Genomic DNA, 21,640 nt, shown 5'->3' on the forward strand with positions numbered 1-21,640 from the left:
CAAAGCTGGTCACTTTCCACCGCCTCAGATGCCACCACCCCAGTATGAGCTCCCAACATCACTTGTCTTCTTATTGCAACAGCTGTCATCCTGGCCTCGCAGTGGTCGCTTCTCAACACGGCAGCCTGAGTGATGTGATACTTTTAAAACAAAAGTCAGGGCTTCCCTGGTGGCGCAGTGGTTGAGAGTCTGCCTACTAACGCGGGGGACACGGGTTCGAGCCCTGGTCTGGGAAGCTCCCGCATGCCACGGAGCAACTGGGCCCGTGAGCCACAACTGCTGAGCCTGCACGTCTGGAGCCTGTGCTCTGCAACGAGAGGCCGCGATAGTGAGAGGCCTGCTCACCGCGATGAAGAGTGGCCCCCGCTTGCCGCAACTGGAGAAAGCCCTCTCACAGAAACAAAGACCCAACACAGCCAAAAATAAATATAAAAATAAATTTAAAAAAAAAAAAGACCTAAAGAAGAAATACATGGCGAATATGTTTAAAAAAAAAAAAACAAAGTCAGATTAAATCCCTCCTCTGTAGTGGTTCACCATTTCACTCAGAGTAGAAGCCAAGTCCTTAAAATGGCCCTCAAGGTCCTATCTGATCTTTCCTCCTTTGGTTCCATATATTATTCAGGGCTCTGCAGACAAACAAAACCCATAATATATGTGTGTATCTATATACACACACATACCTATACACACATATACATACATACATATGTGATATATATATGATGTATATATACAGAGGGAGACAAAGACAGAGAGAGACAGAGGCAGAGAGAGAGAGATTATATTATGAGGAAATGGTTCACTTCTTAGCTGGCTGAGAAGTCCCACAAACTACTGTCTGCAAGCTAGAGACCCAGGAAAGTCAGTGGTGTAGTTCGGTCCAAGTCCAAAGGCCTGAGAACCAGGGGAGCCAGTTGTGTAAATCTCAGTTTGAGAGCAGAAGACTGGTACCTTAGCTCAAGCAGTCAGGTGGAGAAGGGACAGTCTCTTTTCCTCTGCCTTCTCTATTCAGGCCTTCAATTGACTGTATGATGTGCACCCAACATAGGAAGGGCAGCATGCTGCTGAATTCACTGATTCAAATTCTAATCACATTAGAAATACCCTCGCAGTCACACCCAGAAATAATGTTTAGCAAATATCTGGATGCTCTGTGACCCAATCAAGTTGACGCAAAATGAACCATCACATTCCGTCTCCTGCTACTCTCCCTTCTTTCTCTTTGCTTCAGTCACACTGATCTCCTTGCTATTTCTCAACTGAACCAGGCTTGCTTCAGCCTCAGGGCCTTACTGCAAGCTGTTCCCTCTACCAGTAAGGCTCTTTCTCCAGATACTCACATAGCAAACTCGCTCATCTACATCATCTTTGCTTAAATCTTTCCCTGTCAATGAGTCCTACTCAGATTAGCTTTTATAAAATTGCAACCCATTCCTTGCTCTAATTCCTCTTACCTTGCTCTAATGCTTTTTTTTTTTACAATATTTCTTCTAACATTTTATTTAAATTACTTATTTATTTTATTTACTGCTGATAGTCTGTCTCCCCATCCCCCCCCCACCCCTGTCTAGAATGTAAGCTTTATCATGTCAAGGAGTTTAACTGCTTGTGCCTTGAGAAAGGCCTGGTATGTATCAAGGGCTCAATAACTATTTGATGAATAAAAGAAATGGCTATGCTATAATGAAGCTTTTTAAGCATCATTTTGTGCCAGGCACTGTGCTTTGACCTCTGAATATGCAGAGATGAATCAGATATTTACCCTGCCTTTAGGCAGCGACAAAGACGCCTGGCATACCCATAAATAATTACAATACAAGATAGAAAGTGTGTCGTATGAGAGATTTAGATAAACTACTCAAAAGGGAAAGGTATTTCCAGCCAGAGTAACAGGGAAGAGTATAGAGATGGTGACCCCTAAATTTGGGTCTTGAATCTGTGGAAATGGTGAAGAATAGCATTCTATGTAGAAGGAACCACATTTAAAAAAAATCACTAATGTGCTAAAGCATAGGGAGTAGGGAAAAACACAGAACGTGGAAAGAACTCAGACTTTGAGTCAACATATCTGACGTCAAATCCAAACTCTGAAGCTAAGTAGCTGTGTGACCTTAGACAAATTATTTAACCTCTCTGAGTTTCAGTTCTCACATTTGTAAAATTGGGATAGTGCCATCTCGCCTAGAGTATTCTGTAAGGAAATCATGAACATAAAGCACCAAACCCCGTGACTTGCTCCCAGCCATCACTCAGTGAATAAGAGCTATTATTGGAGTGTAGTTTGACTGGATTACAGATGAAATGTTCCCATCAACAATGCCATTTTCCAATAGGAAGCAAGGCCAAAATGTATTGCATTTACTCTGCACTCCCTGGGAACATTCATCTATTGTCCAACTTGAAAAATGAAGCTGAAAATGACTAGTTTCGTAAGAGAAGCATAAAACACTGAAAATGTGATGCATTGGCCTATCAGGCATAAGATTACTTTGAATATAGAAGGAATAAAAATATGTGTGCTCTATATTTTGGTTGAAGATTATTTTAACTTACCCGCAGTTTCTTTCTTTCTTTGTTTCTTTTTCAGTTGCTCCTACGATTCAGGAAATTAAATCTGGCACTGTGGCCCCGGGACGCAGCGGATTGATAAGATGCGAAGGTGCAGGTGTGCCGCCTCCGACCTTTGAATGGTACAAAGGAGAGAAGAAGTAAGGACCTTGTGATTATTACTCTGTTTCAAGCACTTTGAGCTAATGTGTTTGTGTTTCAGATATTTACTTTAAGCGGTTTCTTTAACTGGCTTGAATGATTCTCAGCAACCTTCTCTCGGGCAGGCAAACTGAAGAGGCCCACGTGGGGGGGGGGGGTGATGAGTAGCTGATAACATCCAGAAGAAATGTCCACTTTGGTTTATATGATCTCAGAAATGCCTTCAAATCCCCCATCACTGATGCATTTCATTTCTTTCCCTCCCTTCTGAGCCAGCACACCATTGCTCTTGCTGGCAACCATGTTTACTTGGGAAATAAACCAGCTCTTAAAGGACTTGGGCACAGCTTCCATGAGAGCACTCCAAAAGCAATCGGAGCTGCGGACTCTGCCTGGCTTCCTTGATAATCCTCAACCCTTTCACCTGCTTCCCTCTCCCACAAGTCATTTTAACATTTTGTTTTATAGAATGTGGCATCTTAAGTATTCTATCACTAAAGGGACTGTAGAAGGGTAAAATACATGGCTGAAGGACTAACCAAGGGGATTTTAGGACTACTCTAACTTCAGAGAAGCTTGAGGAGCTTCAGAAAGCCTTAGCAAGAGCTGTTGAACAAGAGAAGACAGGACTTGATGACTTTCTCTTTATTTTCAACCAGTGGGCTCATTCAGATCTCTTTACCTGCTCTTATCAAGCCATCAAAGAAGAATAGGCCCCCCTGGGTAAAATGGTAGATGTAATGCAGAGGGGAGGGTATTATCTATAATATATATATTTTTTGCTTCAAAACTAGGGAAGGGATGTATTCAAGAAAATGTTAGGTTGGACCATATGAACTTTCCATATTTCAGTCAAAAAGGCTAAATGTTGGCAATCCCATACTATTCAACATATACGTATGGGGTTTATTTATTAGTGTCATGGCTCATAACTAATTATGGCTAAACGTCTGAACAGAAAACAGGTGAAATCACATAAGAACTTAGACGTTGCCACAATGGATGAGAATGGATGTGACATAAGCAGGTATTTTGTTTCTTAAACTGTAATCAAAAGAGGATTTATGGAAGATATTCTCTTTCAACATCAGCCTTAACAATAAAAGACATCCCCATAACTATCTCATTTGTTTTGGATAACTGACAGTGGTTTTACCTAAAAATTTTCGCAGTTGTTTTATATGCAACCTCTTCTACAATTTGGGCTGCTCAATTACTACTTCTTTTTACTAATTAATTAATGCTTTGACTAATTCTAAATCTTTGCGCCTTCCTGGAAGCCCCTATATTTTTATATACCTAGAATTAGACAAACTGGTCTGTGGTCACCCTTGTCCCATGCTACAGGATTACATATCTGGCAATTTAACCTGCCTCAGATTCTGATAATCCAGGCTGGGAAGTCTTCAGTTTGTGATGATCTTTAGAGATAGACATCTGGGAGAGTGGTTCTCAGTCCTTTGAAAATTATGAAACCCTTTGTTCAAATGCAATCTTTTCTGGAAGCCCAATAAGTAATATCTGTGAAAGTAAGGGTGAATGGAGCCTCAGTTCCACCTGCTCAGAGCCCTCCCTTCCATTAGGACGTCCTTGCAGCCCCTCCTCCCCATCCCTGGTTCTCTGCAAAGCACAGTTTTAAAAAATGACTTAAATTATTTTACATATCTTTCAAAGTCACTTTTGAAACTGTCATACCTTTCTTAAAGGCTAACAAGCAGTACTATTGTTAGCAGCACAAGTGAGAACTCCTTTGCTAAAGTCCATTTTGTTTCTAATAATTTTTTTTGCTCTCTCTCTCTCTTCCCCTTTCCTAAATTCAGTGACCATTGTCAAAATAGGCTACAGCAATCCTCAGCCCACTTTCTTGGCCTATAGCAAAGATAGCAAAGAGCCAATTGGTGTCCACAGTCATAGCTTCAGTGATTTTTTTTTTTTTCCAAGTGGGGAGATGGACTATAGCTTTTATCAGATTTTCAAAGGAGTTTAGAACCACTGCTAAAAACGGTAGATAGATTCCCCCCAATCAGTGCCCCTCCCCAATACACTCACACACGAGAAAATCTAGCCGCTATGAAAATCAGATGCACTTATCAAAGGCAAACATACTTTCACTTCAGAATGAAGTATACATTTATCATTTGTTAGAGTTATATTTGAGGAAATATTCAAATTCTCAAATACCACTAGAATATATAAATTCCTCTTAATGTTATAGAAAAGCAAATTTGAGTATATGCAGGGAGTAAGAGAGAGAAAAATTCTGCTTGCTGAAGGATTGTTGTTACACTCACTAAGAGCATCTACCATGCTATCTTTTCAGGGCCCAGGCCATTTAAAATATTTATTTCATCAAAATGAAAAACTATGTAATGAGCACCTGCTATTTAACATTAACCCATTTTATTTTCACAACAAACCTATGAGATAGATACTACTCACCTTTTGCTGAAGAGAAACCAAAGCACAGTGTTTTTAAGGAATTTGCACAAGTCTATAGTTAGTGACAGAGCTGGGATTTGAGCCCAGGAAGTCTTGCAAATATTCATGCAGAGTCTGTGGATTTAACCCTTATACTATGGCACCCAGTATTGTCCATGGGACCTCAGAGTCTATCAAAAATATCAACGTTAAATGCCACGGTAAAGACATTGCAGGTAATTTATAAGTTAGCAAAATAAAAGACTGCAACACTCACTTATACTTTCCCAGTTGGTTTCATCAAAGACACAGAAATAATGGAGTCAAGGTAACCAGACAGAAAAGAAACAGATACAGCATGTTTTCAGCTTGTTTTCTTGACCTCAAGGTCATTACCAGGAGCATGAGACTAACAGAGACTGTTGGAGCAGAGCATAGTTTTTAGAAGATCTTGAGTTTTATTTCCTAGAGATCTTTTATACTTGAGGTTTACAAAAAATATTCAGAAATAACTTACTGTCTTCACTTATACTTAAGGGGATGTTTATAAAAACTCATCTCGCTTAAATCAAGATCTTCAAAGCCAGATCTTCATTCAAATAAATATAAACAAATAAACACAAACAAATAAACAAGAGGAAGTACCTGATCATCTCTAATGTTATCTCTGCCTATAGTTCTTCCACATCCTATACATTCTGTTTCTGTGCGCTGGGAATAATATGCTTGAAAGCCTTTAAAAAAAAAAAACCTGCAAAATGAAGCACAATTTAAAGAAAAGAAAGAAATGTTACTGAGGATAAATCACTTTCCAGGACCTTTAAATTCTATCTCATTTATTCTTCAGACCTCTGTGAGGTATGATTTATTATCCTCAATTTACTGATGACAAAACTGAAACATAAGAGACTTAACCTGTCTAAGAGCACTCACTTAAAAGATGCTGTCGGGACACATTTTAGATTTGTCAACCTCTCAGCCCATGTCCTTTCGATTGTATACATTGCCATTGTTAGTTATCTGTTGTGAAGTACAAATCAACCCAAAATTTAGCAGCTTAAAACAGTAAGCTTTTATTATCTCAGTGTCTGTGGGTCAGGAATCCCGGAGCAGTTAGCGGGATATGGCTCAGGGTCTTTCACTTAGTTCCTGTCAAATGTCACCTGGCACTGATCCTCTGAAGGCTTGACTAGGGCTGGAGGATCAGCTTCTGAGGTAGCTCGCTCACATGTCCCACAAGTTGGTGCCTGTTATTGACTGACCTATAACTGACTGACTGACCTATAAATAGGGCTGCTAGACGTCTTCATGACAAGACAGTTGACTTTCCCCAGAACTAGTGATTCAAGAGAATACCATAGAAGCTGTTCATGATCTAGTCTCAGAAATCTCTATCTTTTCTGCAATATATTATTGGTTATAAAAGGTGACCCTATTCAAAAAGGGAGAGGTAATAGGGGAACATAAATATCAAGAAGTGAGAATCATCAGATGCCATCTTCAAAGATGGCTGTCACATTGTCTCCCTCATGGATGATGTAATTGTTTATATATTAGAAATATTAGCCATTTGACCTTTAGTCTGTTGCACTGTTTGGGTAAGCATCATGAGAAAGACAAGTTATATACTTGTTATTAAGATATCCCTTTGTATAAAATGGTCATTTTTTAACACTATAGTCTCTTTCTGCATACCTGGCAGGGACAATTCTAATAGGCTAAATTTTACTCTCTATATAAAAACATTTTAAGTATTGGGAAAACAAAAGTTCAGAGTTCAATTGCACGGAGAGCCAAAAATTTAAACTTATTTTCTTAATAACAGAGAAGATTGATAAAAAGAAATACACTCCTTATATGCAGTGAAAGGACACTTCAGAATAGGCTCAGTAAATAATGTCTTTGATAACATGAAATTAAGTTCATCTATAGCTTGAGAACAGTACATTCACTTAGGATTAAGACCAAAAACATAAACTAAATTTTAATGGACTAACGTTTAAATTGGTATTGCAAAAACATAGGTTTTGTATCACTTTGTGGAGATGGTATTACCATCTTGTCTTAGATCAGAATTTTATTATTTGCTTACTTAGTTGAATTCCCTCCTATTTTTTTTAGCTTTCCTCAAATCCAAGCCTGCAACCTAGAAAGACATGCCTTCTTATTTTTTATGATGAGTTTAACTGCTCCAGTCTTATAAAATACTACATACTTTATTCACTTTGCATATTTTTAGGCAAATGGACGATTGTAGCAATGTCTTTTTAGAATTCTTTAATCACAACAGGGTTTCTTTCTTAATTCTCTGTTATAATTTAAGATAAGGATACAAATGTTACAAATAGGTAAATACAAATTTCGTCCATAAGTGAAAAACAAATATGTTGTAAAACATTAAAATGATCAATATATCAGTTAAAAAACAAACATGTATCTAAAAATTGAATATTTTATATTGTATGATGAGAACTTATAATATTTTGACTTTTTAAGAATGAATTTCAAATTTAGTCTATGAATTTTTGTCATTCTTTACAACAAATAACATGTCAGCATACTTCTCACTTCAGAATCCTGTTAATGGTTCAGTCTACACCACTGCTTCAGAGGAAATATGATGAGCATTACCTTATTGCCTGTTGTAAAGGATTTATTATCTATGTGCATAAAACATGCATGCACATGTCACAAAATGTATACAGGTATCACTGAATGGACAGAAGAATGCCTAAAATCAACCAGGTAGAGTATGCCAGGTTCACATTACACAGAAGTATGATGACCTTTTTCAATCAGGTTAGGTTTTCATTTTAGGGAATGATGATTTTTTACTGTTGGCTTTACAGAGGTAAGGTGAACTTGAGAAATCATAATGAAGTGGAGTGACCTTTCCTCTCCTTTTTCCTATTCTAGATTATTTACTACTGGATCATCTAGATGGGCCATAAATTTCATCTGAGTTATTCACTTTGATGAATGCATGTAAGAGGGAGGGTCTTCTTTCCTTCTTTTATTTTCAAGGGGACCAGAAAAATGAGTTAAAATATTTCTCTGTATCTTCAAAGATCCTTTTTCTTTGCTGTTTTTTTCATTTAATTTATGTGTGTCACAGTTATGAATACGTCATATTTGTATAACCCGTTATGATTTTCAAAGCATTTTTATATATGGTAGTTTAGCAAAATGTGCGCGTTTTTACATTTCACTTACAGTAGAGTCAACTCTTCAAGCTTTGGGTGCTACATAAGAGAGAAAAAGAGAAAGAGATAAATACATAATAGTAACAATTTAAATGACATGGACTTGCTACTCTAAAGATGTACAATAGGAGACATATTCCTTGCTACAACTTCAATCATGCTTCATTCCCATTTGCCTCTGATAGTGTATCTCTCCATTCTAAGTGAGATTCTCAGGTGGAAAATGGGTATCTAATATAACATGGTTCTAAAACAAAAAGCAACTATTTCATCCAGTGCCCAACCATGGAGAATGATGTAAAGCAGTGGGCCACAACATTTTTGGAACATATATCCCTATGAGTAAAATTTGAAACTTAGCAAAACTAACAATATATGCATACTTATTTGTAAATTATGTATATGCATGTCTGAACTGGTGTATTGCTTACATTAAATGACCGACAACAGATAAAATTTAAAAGATGAGATACAAATGCAACATAAATGGACATTTTATTATTTTTTTCTCATACTCCAACAGATCACTTTGTACCCACCTTGAAGTACTTGCCCTCCATTTTGGAGACGCTTGTAATGTACGTTAGTTTAAAGTAAGGAAGTTTACGGAATTGTCAAGGGCAGTTTTAATAGCATGCAACTTTTACCCTATATGCTGACTCTGCAGTCTTACAACACATATTATGTAACTTAATGTACTAACTTACCCATTTCTTGCAAAATTCTAACTAGATTATGCCTGAGAAAAATGCTATCTCATAAAGGTAAAATAATTTGTTGAAGGGACGTACAGAATGGGAAGTAAAATCTAATTTCAAGGAAAACTTGGGAGGTGATGGATATGTTTATGGTCTTGATATTGATGGTTTCACAGGTGTATACTAATTCCCAAACTCATTGAGTTGTATATATAAAATATGTACAACTTCATATACATCAATTATACCTCAATAAAGTGATTCAAAAAACAAAAAAAACCCTAACATATGTATAAAATAGATAACTGTATAAAAAATAAATAAAATAAAATTCAAAAATTCAAAAATAAATAAATAAATAAAAATTTTTAAAAAATTTTAAAACCCTTAATTTTCTGACTCTTGTGTCAAGATATCCCTCTTCTAGATTTTATACCACAATTTTGATTATTAGGGAGAGACTAGAATTATAATTCTCTACACACACACACACACACACACACACACACACACACACACACACACACATGAACATGCACACGCACACCCCCCTGGCCATCACCCCTTTCATCCTCTCATTTGCAAGGCCGTTATTATAAGAGTAGCAGTTACATATTTTGATTTAGAATGGTACTGGAAATAACCTCATTGCCACCCCATGTTAAAAATGATCTTCCCTGATGACCTGAGATTTTACTTCTTCTCATTGGGCACTTATCTGTGAGATAATTTGCAAAATTTGAAAAGGAAATAAGTTCCTGTGTTGAAAGAACTTGCATTTCTAATGTTATCTCATTATTATGTATTTGCTTGTTTGTTTATTAGTTTATTAATTTCATCCTGATGATATTTCACTCCTTCTTACAACCAAAGTCTTATCAATACAACTCCATCGCCCCTGTGATGACTTGGTCATCCGAGGCCAAGATGATAAAGGGTAAATATCTGAAACAAATGGGAGCATCTCAATTATTGGGAACTGGAGAGCACATGTACGTGTAAGACATAAATACATATTATTATATTGAAAACTTTGGGCCAGTCAGACAAAGTTGAAAGTGGGCCAACTCCAGTTTGCATCTCCTGACTAGAATTTACAACTTACAAAAATCACCAAAATGAAATAAGTACTAAGAAAACCCTTAGGGGAATCCTAAGTCCTTGAAAGTACACAGCCAGGGTCCATTCAACTCAAATCAGAGCATTAACAAGTGCTTCAGGGAAAAGGTAATTTTTGTGCTGGACACCAAAGAATGAATAGTATTTCCAAATATCGCAAGGGGTGCAGAATAATCATTAGCAAGAAAAGAATGCGGTCAATTCATCTGAGCATTGTGTGGAGAGTTTTTTATACTCTGGGGTACAGGATGTGAAATATGGTGTAATAGAAGGTAGATTTAGAAAGGTCTCTTAGGGCAAGACTTGAGGGATCTTAAATGTCATGATAAGACATTTGGGCTGGATTCCATAGGCATTGGGAAGCCATCGGAGGGCTTTGCAAGAATAGTAAAATCATCTACTCCCCATCTTCACAAAATGTTTCTGGAAGCAGTTGGGAGGAATGGATGGGAAAGATATAAAATATGGCTTAAACTAGGGTATTGGTTGTGCAGTTTAAAAGCAAGAGAGAGAAAAGGTAGTATTTGTATGTTTCAGTGTCTGATTAAATACAAGGAAAGGACAATTTGAAGGTAATTCCAAGTTTTCTATCTTGGAATTATTAGCTGAGGCTGGGAACACAGGAGAAGAGATTTGGTAGAGATCTGAGTGCTGAGTTTGGTTTGGGACATTCTGAAATCGGGTGTTAATACTGGATACACAGTCCAACAGCAAACAGGATTTTGGTTGTGTTCTTAAAGTGCATAGCGATATTTCCAAAATAAATATTTGATCTTATCACTTGGTCCTTGAATCCTTCAGTGGTTTCTGATTGTCCCTAGAATCAAGTCCTAACAGCACAGCATGGCATAGGAGGCCTTTGTGTTCTAGCGCCTGTTGACCTCTCTGGCTATGAAACTTGCCATTCTGCTGTCTCACAATAGGGGTTTAGCCATCCTGAAATATTTAATTCCCAAACTGTGACATGATCTCTGTCTTTCAAGCCTCTTCATATGTTGGCCGCTTTGCTTATAAGCCCCTTCCACACATACCCTGACCCTGGCTACCTTTGACTGGCTGCCTTCCACTAGGCCTTTAGTCTCAATTCAGATGTCACCTTCTCTCAGAAAATACCCTGAGCATTTTCTCCTAGAAGAGGAAGCTCTCCAGATGTACTCCTATTTGCTCACCTCTGTCAAAGCACAAAGATGCCGTGTTGACCCTCGTGTTCACAGCATCTAACATGGTGTTTGGAACACACTCTCTTGCAAGAAAGCGTTGTGGCCTTTTCATATTGATAAAGTAGAGCCATTCTTATTTTGATACACTTTCAAATTGATAAGAGAATATTAGTAGAATTGCATCATCCCCTTAGACTGAGGAACACTGTAAACCCGATGTGTGATTACAGAAGAGAAGCTGGTATCCGTTGCTCAATTCTGACTTCCCAGGATTTCTTTGTGAACGTGGTCTCTGCAAAGTGGTTGTGTTGGTATATTGTGGGATGAAATTTGACATTAAAATCATGAGCACATTGATATTAGAAAAGCAGTTCAAGCAGAGAGGAGAAATCTAGTCAAAGGCCAGGTTGTCAGGGATACAGGACTCTCTGCAGTCAGGGAGATTGACACCTGCACTGTAGCCTTTGTTTATTTGATGTAGGGTTAAAAGGCAATATCCTCCCTGTGCAAATCAATCTGTCACAAGTAAGGCAGCCCAAAGGTCTCTAATCTAAAATTATTAATTTCATTAAAATTCATAAAATAAATAAGACATACATTTTAAATAGGCTAATAAAGTCTAAAATCATTAAAATGTCCTAACATATTATAATAACATTAATTTATTCAAATGTACAACTAAAGATAGATACCCCTTGGGGCTAAGACAGTGATGCATGATATTCTTCAGTCTGTTCCTGGGAATAAATGGTACATTGTTTTTGAGCCTTAAGTGCCAAGCAATACAGTAAACCAATAGGTTGCTATAGCAGCATGTTCACATAAATTTTCATTTCTCGCTGGTTTCTAGCAGTTCCTACTCCTCCCTCTTTTTACTTTTTTTTTTTTAATTTACCTTGCACATCTGTGAAAAGCCTAGATGAGGTTGATAATGTGCATGTAACTGATACTGAGTTTGGCACATCTTGAAATCATGATGCTATGATCCTTTCAGTCACTCTCCTAGATCTTTTCTTTAAAAATAATTTCCTGTATGCTCAATATTTTAATATTTTCCTGCCCTCTGAGAGGAAATGTATCCGTTCTAAGAAACAGACCCTATCATTGAACAATAATAACACCTATCATATATCTAGTGCCTACTGCATTTGATATATATGTGTGTATATATATATATATATATATATATATATATGCATAGATATTACATTTTATACGTTTAAAAAACATTCTTACATCAACACTTTGAGATTGGCTTCATTTTTCCCATTTCACAGATGAAAAAACTAAGCATTAAAAAAATGTAAAATCATAATTCATTCAGTAGAACACGCAATAATTACTTACTGTGTAACTATTAAGTGCCCAGCGCTCTGCTACATATTTAGAATACAATGAATAACAAAACCAACCAGGATCCTTGACTGAATGGAGTTACACTCTAATAGGGAATATAGAACATAATCAAAAGTCACACAAATATATGAAAACTTACAACTGAAATGGTGTTACAAAGAGACGTGTTTGATGTTATAATGATGATCTGACCAAGTCAGAGAGAACACAGTAACTCCATAGCATCACTAGAATTTGGACTTTAGAGACAATTCTGGACTTAAAAATATTGCATTCTTGACACTCTTCTAGGTTTTATTTTTTTCTGTCATTCTTGATATAGCATGTGATATACACTGTGGGGAGAGATTTACTACCACCCAAATAGTTAGTGAACCTAGGGGAAGAAAAACAAACGAGAATTGATGCTGAAGGGGTGTGTGTGTGTGTGTGTGTGTGTGTGTGTGTCAAGGAAGGTAGCCTGAGGAGGGAGGTGAAAGCCCACTTCATGCTTCTCATCTTGGGACTGTGAGTAGCCTGAAAGGCTAACTCCATCGGAGGCTAAGGACACCTGCTGTAAGATGCTGCACTGATGGGCAGAGTTAAGCCCATAATAGATAGTTAAAAGGCCTCGAGTCCAGGAAAATCTCCAGACAGCTGGCTGAACTGGACCCTACATTTTTGTTTGACTTTCTACCCCATTAGTTTCACCTCATGGATTGAACCTGGCTTTCCTGGCATGAATGCCACATAACACTTGGTTATTTAGCTCCACTGGTTTTATTCCCTGGTTTAACTTGATTTCCTTCAAGCACCCATGATTTCTGACTTGTCTCTCCAAACTCAAATACAATATCCTGGTTTCTACTTGGTGATCTGAATATATCAATTGCTACTTTGGGAGGATACCAGTAGTCAGAAGACCTGGATTTGAATTTTGGTTCTACCACTTATCAGATGGTAGAAAATAAATTTACTTACTTTTTCTAAATTTCTTTTTTTTTCTCATCTGTAAAATGGGACTAATAATGCTTACCTCCTAGGATTTCTATGAAGATTAGTTGATATACATTTGAAAATGCTTAAATGTCAGTTTCCCACACTCTTTAAACTTTTTTTGTACAATGTTGCAATTTTTATGTTAGATTACTTCAGTCATAAATGTGTTGAGAATAGCTAACATTTTCCACATACATAAAGCATTCCTGCTCACACTGAAAAGACTAGAAATACAGTCATGAATTCAAAGCCAAAAATATACCTAAGCTGGAACTTTATCACTGAGAGAAGCATTATAAAGTGTGTTGTGCAAGGACCTATATGCCACCTCAGTGTCATCTTCAGATTTTCAGGTGTAGCTAAGGCCCTTTATATAGTAACTGTGTCATATTTGTCTTTTTTTCCTTTGGTTCCTAAATCAAGTATAAGAGGCATTTAATCATCATTTGATGACTAAATTAAACTTCATTTCCATTAAGACCATACCAGAGTTTTACCATCACCCATGACTTTTTCTAAAGCTCTTTTTTTGAGTTATATCTTTAGTTCATACTACTTCTTGGAACTCCCACAAGCCTGAAATCTATTGCTGGAAGTAACATTCCTTTTCTTTGTAAATATAACTCTTATGACTCCAGAACTACTTACCTTCCCCTACTGTCTTCCATCTTTCCTATGCTACCACCCAAAGATCAGTTAATAAGACTGTATTCATCTTATCCAGTTGTACAACATGATATATTATTATCATATTCTTTTGCAATTCTAATCTGATAAAAGATCTATTATCATTCGAGAACACCTCTCCCACTCCGATTTCAAGTTATTTTAATATTTTAAGTGTTGTTGTCTGACACACACATTTCCTATACCAACAATGAAGTTTTTCTGTGACTATTTGCACCTGAAAGTTTGTTTATCTAGAAATATCTATTGTTACTGCTGATCTGGGAAAGCAGATAATAAACAATAGTCCCAAAATGTGTAGTGAGGCTGGATTTATATGGAAAATGAATGAGGTCAGGTTTAGCTGCTCCATTTATTTTTGCACCCTCAACAATCAGTGCCAATGGCTATGTGGTCAGTTTTGCTGTTGTTATGTTGTGGCCATCCTAGATAGCTACTGCCTAAGAGAGGTTATGATTGTGAAGCTTGTTAACATTTCATGTGTCAGAAATAGAAGTACCGTCATTATTAGTATGTTTTCCATGTGGTGCTTCTGACTGACACTAAAAAATATAAAGAACTATTCTAATTCCGAACTAGTTCGTTGGTCAGGCTATGTCAGTTATGAGATGGCTGCATCTGCTGGCAAAGCAAATAGCTTGCAGTGCACAGATTTATGAGACATTAGCAAAAGACAGAAGAAAGAAGAGGGAGGGCGATGGTGTTCAGTATGTGTCCTAGTCCATTTGAGCTACTATAACAAAATACCACAGACTGAGTAGCTTATAAACAAAAGAAATTTATCTCACAGTTCTGGAGGCTGAAAGTCCAAGATCAGGGTGCCAGCATGGTCCAGTGAGGGTCCTCTTTTGGGTCCCAGACTTTTCATTGTATCCTCATATGGCAGAAGAAGCTAGGGCTCTCTCTGGAGCCTCTTTTATAAAGTACTAATCTCAACCATGAAGGTTCCACCTTCATGACTTTTAAGCACCTCACAAAGACCCCACCTACTCACCCCATTGTCTTTGGGACTTAGGATTTTAATGTATGAATTTTGGGAGGACACAGTCAGATCATAGTGGTTTGGAACAAACTCCTATTGGTGGCAGAGGGTAGAGGACAGCAGAGTCCACAGTAATAGAAGAATCTTATATACGTGGGGTCCACTGAATGGTAAAAATGCAAAAAATAAAAATGACCAGGCATTTCTAAGCAACCACCATATGCTGCTGATCTCCTGCTGAGGAAAGGAATGCCATATTTCATTCCTAGCTTATTAGAATTTGTTTGTCTCTTTTGGAGGGTAGGGACTGTAAGAAAACATCTCTCATTCTATAATCTAAGTCAGTATAAGAACCATTCTTTTATAACTTGAAAGAGTTAAGTATTTAGGAAAAGAGAGAATGAACTCCTAAAAAGGCAATATTCTGGATTTAGTTCCCTGGTTTCATTGCAAGGTGTGTTGTGAACTATTGCTTGAGTTGTCACTTTCAGATTTCACATCACTGATGCAAGGAAGTCTGGTTTCAAGCAAGTCTGGGATAAATATGAAAAATCCAGTGGGACGAGGGTCATCCTGTGAATAGACTCATGTGCACATGCTTGAAGCCTATCAAGGATTTTCTTTAACACAGAATAACAATTCAATGTGTCAAATACATGTTTGATAAAAAAAAGAATGATTTTCTTTTCAGAAAATATAATTATATCCAAACGTATTAGGATAAGTCTGTTTCATAAAAAAAGCATCATCAGTTAAAGAGCTCTTTTCTTATTTGGTTTTAGTCAAGGAGTGAAATTACATTAGGGTGATACATGATGGGACTTCTAGGCATGGTTCAGTTTTTTTGGATCTAATACCTAAGGGTAGACGTATTCATCTTAAAAGGGTCCCCACAGTGACTAAACCACCCGCTGTTGTAAACACCTGTTTATATATCTGATTCTTCTTGAAAGCTCTTCAAAGATTATGTGTTGTCCAGCTTAGCCCCTAATCACCTAGTATAGAACTCATCTTTGTAGTAAGTAATGACTCTTTTCAGAGTTGGTTTAAATAGCTGAGAAACCTTCCATCTACCACTACCCCCAGGATCCCTGTAGGAAAATCACAGAAATACACCCTCCGGAGATATACATCATCTCAGAAGTCTCTCTCCCTCAATGTCAGCTTTGGAAAGGCTGCCCCAGTCATCTACCAGGTGAAGACAGGTTCTTAAATGGTGCTTGAAGAGTCAGTACTTCTAAAACTCCCAACTATGGAAGAAAGGAAGCTTTGGACTCTTCCAGTCATCTCAGAGAGATAACGTCCTCTAGAGGAAGAACATTCCCCCAGAGAAGATGCTTTCCTTTTTTTATTGACCATAATCACCTGCCAGGCTGATTGGAGCAGCAGGTGTTGCTGACGCTAAAGTGTGACTGATGTGCCACCCTGGTAAGAATGCACGTAACGCTGCTGGGCACGGGCCAGAAATGGGCCTGCACGCACAGAGCATGGATACACTGCATGATTTAGCACCATGTGGGGCTTGCCTTCAGATACGTTAAAGGGCAGAGAATTGGAACCCAACTCAGAACGACAGCCATAAGGAACATAAGCAAACAGTGCCGTGAAGTAACTGATTATACTCCCTTGATATTTCCTCCCCAGAGTCTAGCCAAATGAAGACCCTAACTAATCTTTTCTCAATTCTTTAGTAGCAAAATGAATCTTGGTTTTGGGAGATGGAGCACAAAAGGGATTTAATAGTCTAGGGAGTTGTTGAGTCCTCTGGAGAGGTGTAGCCATAGCAGAGACATGGGCGATTTGATTTAAGCCATAATGCTGAAGCTTGCAGGACAATGAAACTGTGAATTTTTATACATAATATATACTAATTGGTTAAAAATAAATGTATTGATGTGATGCAGAAAAACAGGCAATAACCATTGTGGGATTTTAGCATAAACATTGATAGATTTGCAATATGAGACAGATGACTAAAAACGGTCATATCCTTGATATTTGATAACCTGTTTTCTTGTGTCAGAGTTGGAGGTCATTAGGTTTATTGCTCAAGTTAAAGTTTTTTAATATTTTATTCAACTCAACGTTTTATTAATCTGATTAAAGTTTGAGTTTTGGATAAGCCAGATTCAGCTATTACATGAAATATAAATAATTCCCAGAGTAATCAAGCATGGTTGCTTATTTTAATCTGCATTTAACTACAGTATATTTTATCTAAATTCAGATGCAAGTCACATAACATAATGCAAAGGAGTTCAACCTAAACTCTCAGGGGAACACCATTTATTAGCATCTTCATGATTAAAGAAATACTTAGAACTAAGACTTGAACACATTAGAGAAGAAAAGCTAACTGCCATTTGAGCTATGAGCTTACATATCCCATATTGTGATCAGCACATTTCTTTCACAATAAACTTTGGGGTTAGTTAGGGAGAAGTTATTATTTGGTTGGCATCTCATTATAGCAGAATTCATATTTAAAGAGAGAATTTTTTGACGGGGCCACTGAAGGGGACTTAACAATCCCTGTGTTGTGGGGATGTCACCCAAACTCCATTGACCTATGAACTATGTATTATATACCCAAGATACCACTGTTCAAGTGCTATGTAGAACTCAAATATAAAATGAAGTATGTCCATATGGCCTTGCCTTTTGAGAAATTTAAAACAATTCAGTTTATTTGAGTAGGCTCGTATGTATGAAAGCTGCTAGAGAGAACAACGCAAGAATATGGTTTTGGTTTTATAAATTCTACAACAATTTGGAGAGCAACATGTAGAGCAAGAGGCAGAGACAGAGAGAGAGAGGAGAATCATTTAAGGAGCAGTAGAGTAGGAGAGATAGGACATAGGTCAGACTTAAATGAGGAGGGAAGGATCTGGTTCTCAGAGATAAAAGGGAATGGTGACCATTGGGGGAAGATTCAGGAAAAGAGTGAAGCAGAAGCGAGAATGTCAAGCATTGAAAACGGTAGAGCTATGCCAGCCTATATGAGAGTAAGGACCTCTGCTGGTAAGTCTGGAGAGAGAAGAGAATGTTGAGTAGTCAGGGTGGAATCAGGTAAAACTGAATCCTATATGGAGGCCCAGAAAGGTTAAAGGACTTTCCAAAGCACATTAGTAAAGTGTGGCAAAGTTAAGACTCAACTTTAAATACGATCCTCAGTATTATACTGCGGGCTTTTTCTAGGTTTAACAGCAAGTCATCTGTCTGGGTTATATCTACAAAGTAGCAGTAAGTGTTGTTGACCCTGGACTCAGAACCATCCCACCACAGTTGTAGGATTAACTTTCATGAAAGTTACCCAATAATATCATCTGAAATGGCCTAGACATATTCTAGCCAACTTTTTAGAAATCATGAGTTTGTGTTTTTAATGGAATCGTTATATTTAATTCCCTTTACTTTTTCTTGACTTTAACAGTTGAGATACCATTGCTGTAGTGTGTTTAATTTTCTAAAATACAAGTCAATATATGAATAAGACATGTGGCTATCTAAGCTTGGTTTGTTATATAGCACAACTAATCCCATGGGAACAGTCTACCACTGTCATATAACCTCTCTTCCCCAATATCTACTACTGTAAGGAAATATAATTGCACTATTATCATGTTATATGCTAACAGCAGCATGGTCAAAGCTGTCTATGTGTTGCCATGACAACCCCATCTAAGGTAAAAATGGTATTCACAACACGTATTTACCTAGAGTTTATTTTTGTCCTTTAGGCTCTTCAGTGGCCAACAAGGAATTATTATTCAGAACTTTAGCACAAGGTCCATTCTCACTGTTACCAACGTGACACAGGAGCACTTCGGCAACTATACTTGTGTGGCTGTTAACAAGCTAGGCACAACCAACGCGAGCCTGCCTCTCAACCGTAAGTAACACAGGGTTGCCAAAATGCTCCCAGGGCCTTTTGGCTCCTATCTGTAGAGCTCAGCCTGATGTGACATGTTCCTTACACAATTTCCTTACACAGGAAATTTGGCCCCCAAATAATCTGTGTGTTGGAGAATTTTATAATCCCTATAGAATTCCATATGTGCTTAGAAAAATATCTTAGATCTGAGAAAAGGGAAAAATTACATAAATAATAGGATCCACTAAAAACATCTTCTGACTGAAGACAGTTGGTTTGGTGGAATTTAGTTTTTGTTTTGTTTTGTTTTTAAAAATGTGTTATATTTCAGCATAGATTAATTTAGATTGAATTTACTCTTGGTTGGCTTCCTCTAGATATTTATCTTGAGGTAGTGAGAATTTCAAACAAAATAAAATAGTAAGTAAATGATCATGGACAAAATATTTTATCCATATAGATAATGTTTTTACTCAAAGGTGTATTTTGAAATACAACTTAAGGTTTTACTAAAATAGGTACTTTATTTCTAATGCGTCTTAGTTCCGAAGGACTAGAAATGAAAAAAGAAGAGCAAAGACAAGGAGTAGTGGAAGGGAAAGAAATATATGTTAATGTTTTCTCCTACAATTAGTTTTAGTGCTTTTCAGAAGCTGAGTAACCAACAAATTGTTAGAACCATAAAATATTCCTGATTTTGAAGTGGAGTGTTTCTCAAAATGTTCACAGAAAACTATAGAGAATACAGTGTCTTTTCAGTTCCACAAAGTTATCTGAACCATACTGATCTTTGATAATTTATATTTTATAGTAACCTGACATATGTATATTTATGTTATCATCCTGTGTTAGTAAGCTGTCTCTGAAAAATGCAAATACTGTGAATTCATCACACACATGATCATTTCTATTTTGCAGAAATGGGGAATGGGATATGTAATATCCCTACTGTTTAAAAACATACTATAATAAGAAGTTTCATGATTTAAGAAACTCTGTTGTTAATAAAATATATCAGTTGGTTGTTAATAGAAAATAATCATTTGAAAATGATTTGTGCTGTATGTACTTTTAAAACATCACATCATTTATTATTCCAGCTTAATATTACGAAGTATTTCTTAGTATCCCGCACTCTGAAAGAAAAGCATTGCTTGCTGTGCAATAACCAAAGTATAATATACTTGCTTAAGTTTCTTCCATGAGGATTATTTATTTTGTGTAGTTATGAATAATATCATTGAAAATATTATAGAGCAGTATGAATTCCAATTTAATGTAAATATTGATACTTCTTTTGGTATGTTATTAATATTTTAAATGGTTTAAATATTCAAGAACCTGAAGGAGTAAATGAATTAAACAAAATAAGGAAAAATTTAAGGCTTAATAACACATTAACTTTTGCTATTTAAATTTCTAAATCACACTCTGATTTTCAAAACCGAAGCATTAATGACTGTGACGAATTAGGAACAATTATCACTGATCTGTTTGCTTTACCCTGGCAACCTTAGTGCAGTCCTCTGGATATAATGCACTGCTGAAAAGGCTCCTAAATGTGGTATCTTCAGAATGGACTCTAATCGTCTTCCTTTGCCACTGGCTTTCTGTAGGTAGAAGTGCTAAGAATTACTAGTGCAATTTGATTAATTCGTTAAGAAAGACATGCAAATCTTGTCTGTAATTTTGAACACAGCCCTGAAGTTTGAAGAAATATCTGTATATTCAAAACTCTTGTATGACCTCAGCTGAAACTCTTATTGCACTAAGCATTTCTATTTTTTACAATAATTATTTTTGTACAGTTTTTATCTCTCCACCAAATTATATTTGTTGAGAAGACAGTATCAATATCTGATTAATCATTTTATCTCCCATATCGCTATGCACAGTGTCTACTATTTAATAGACAATTAACAAATCTTTAGTGAATAAGTGAATTAGTTAAACATTGAATAAGTGATGGAATGTATCGTGAATAAATGAATGAATGAACTGAGTTTTAGCTGTAGAATGTGTATTATAATCTCTAGCTATACAAGGCAATATCACAACACTTATTGTGAGCTTACTATAGAATAGATCCTATTCTAATCTCTTCATATGGATTTGTTCCTTTAATACTCACACAATCCAAAAAGGTAAATTCTGTAATTCCCTTCTTACAGATAAGGAAAATAAGATGAAGAGAGTTAAAAGCTTGACCAAAGTCAAATGGTTAATAAGTGACAAAGCAAAAATCTGAATCCTGACAGGCTGGGTTCAGAGCCTCAGCTTTTAACTTCTATGTTTCACTGTCTCTCACTATGATAAACATAAAACCATCGATGGAGATAAATTTTATCATTTGCAACATATTTTGGAAAGATATACCTCTACATGTAACATGTTTGCCCTTCTTAGGGTTTTTATGAACTTAAATAATTTAGTGTGCTATTCTTCAATAGATA

General features: G+C 36.7%; 1 protein-coding gene across 1 annotated transcript in view; it reads left to right on the plus strand.

Annotated features, from left to right (window-relative positions):
• NEGR1 (neuronal growth regulator 1) overlaps positions 1–21,640 on the plus strand; it is an 897,772-nt gene that overhangs the window by 701,867 nt on the left and 174,265 nt on the right. The window contains exons 6-7 of the mRNA XM_082420866.1: positions 2,591–2,711; positions 19,054–19,205. Of these exons, the coding sequence (XP_082276992.1) occupies positions 2,591–2,711; positions 19,054–19,205 (273 nt within the window). The remainder of the gene's footprint in view (positions 1–2,590; positions 2,712–19,053; positions 19,206–21,640) is intronic.

The sequence above is a fragment of the Balaenoptera physalus genome (assembly GCF_965194825.1).
Source record: "Balaenoptera physalus genome assembly, chromosome: 1".
Lineage (NCBI taxonomy): Eukaryota > Metazoa > Chordata > Mammalia > Artiodactyla > Balaenopteridae > Balaenoptera > Balaenoptera physalus.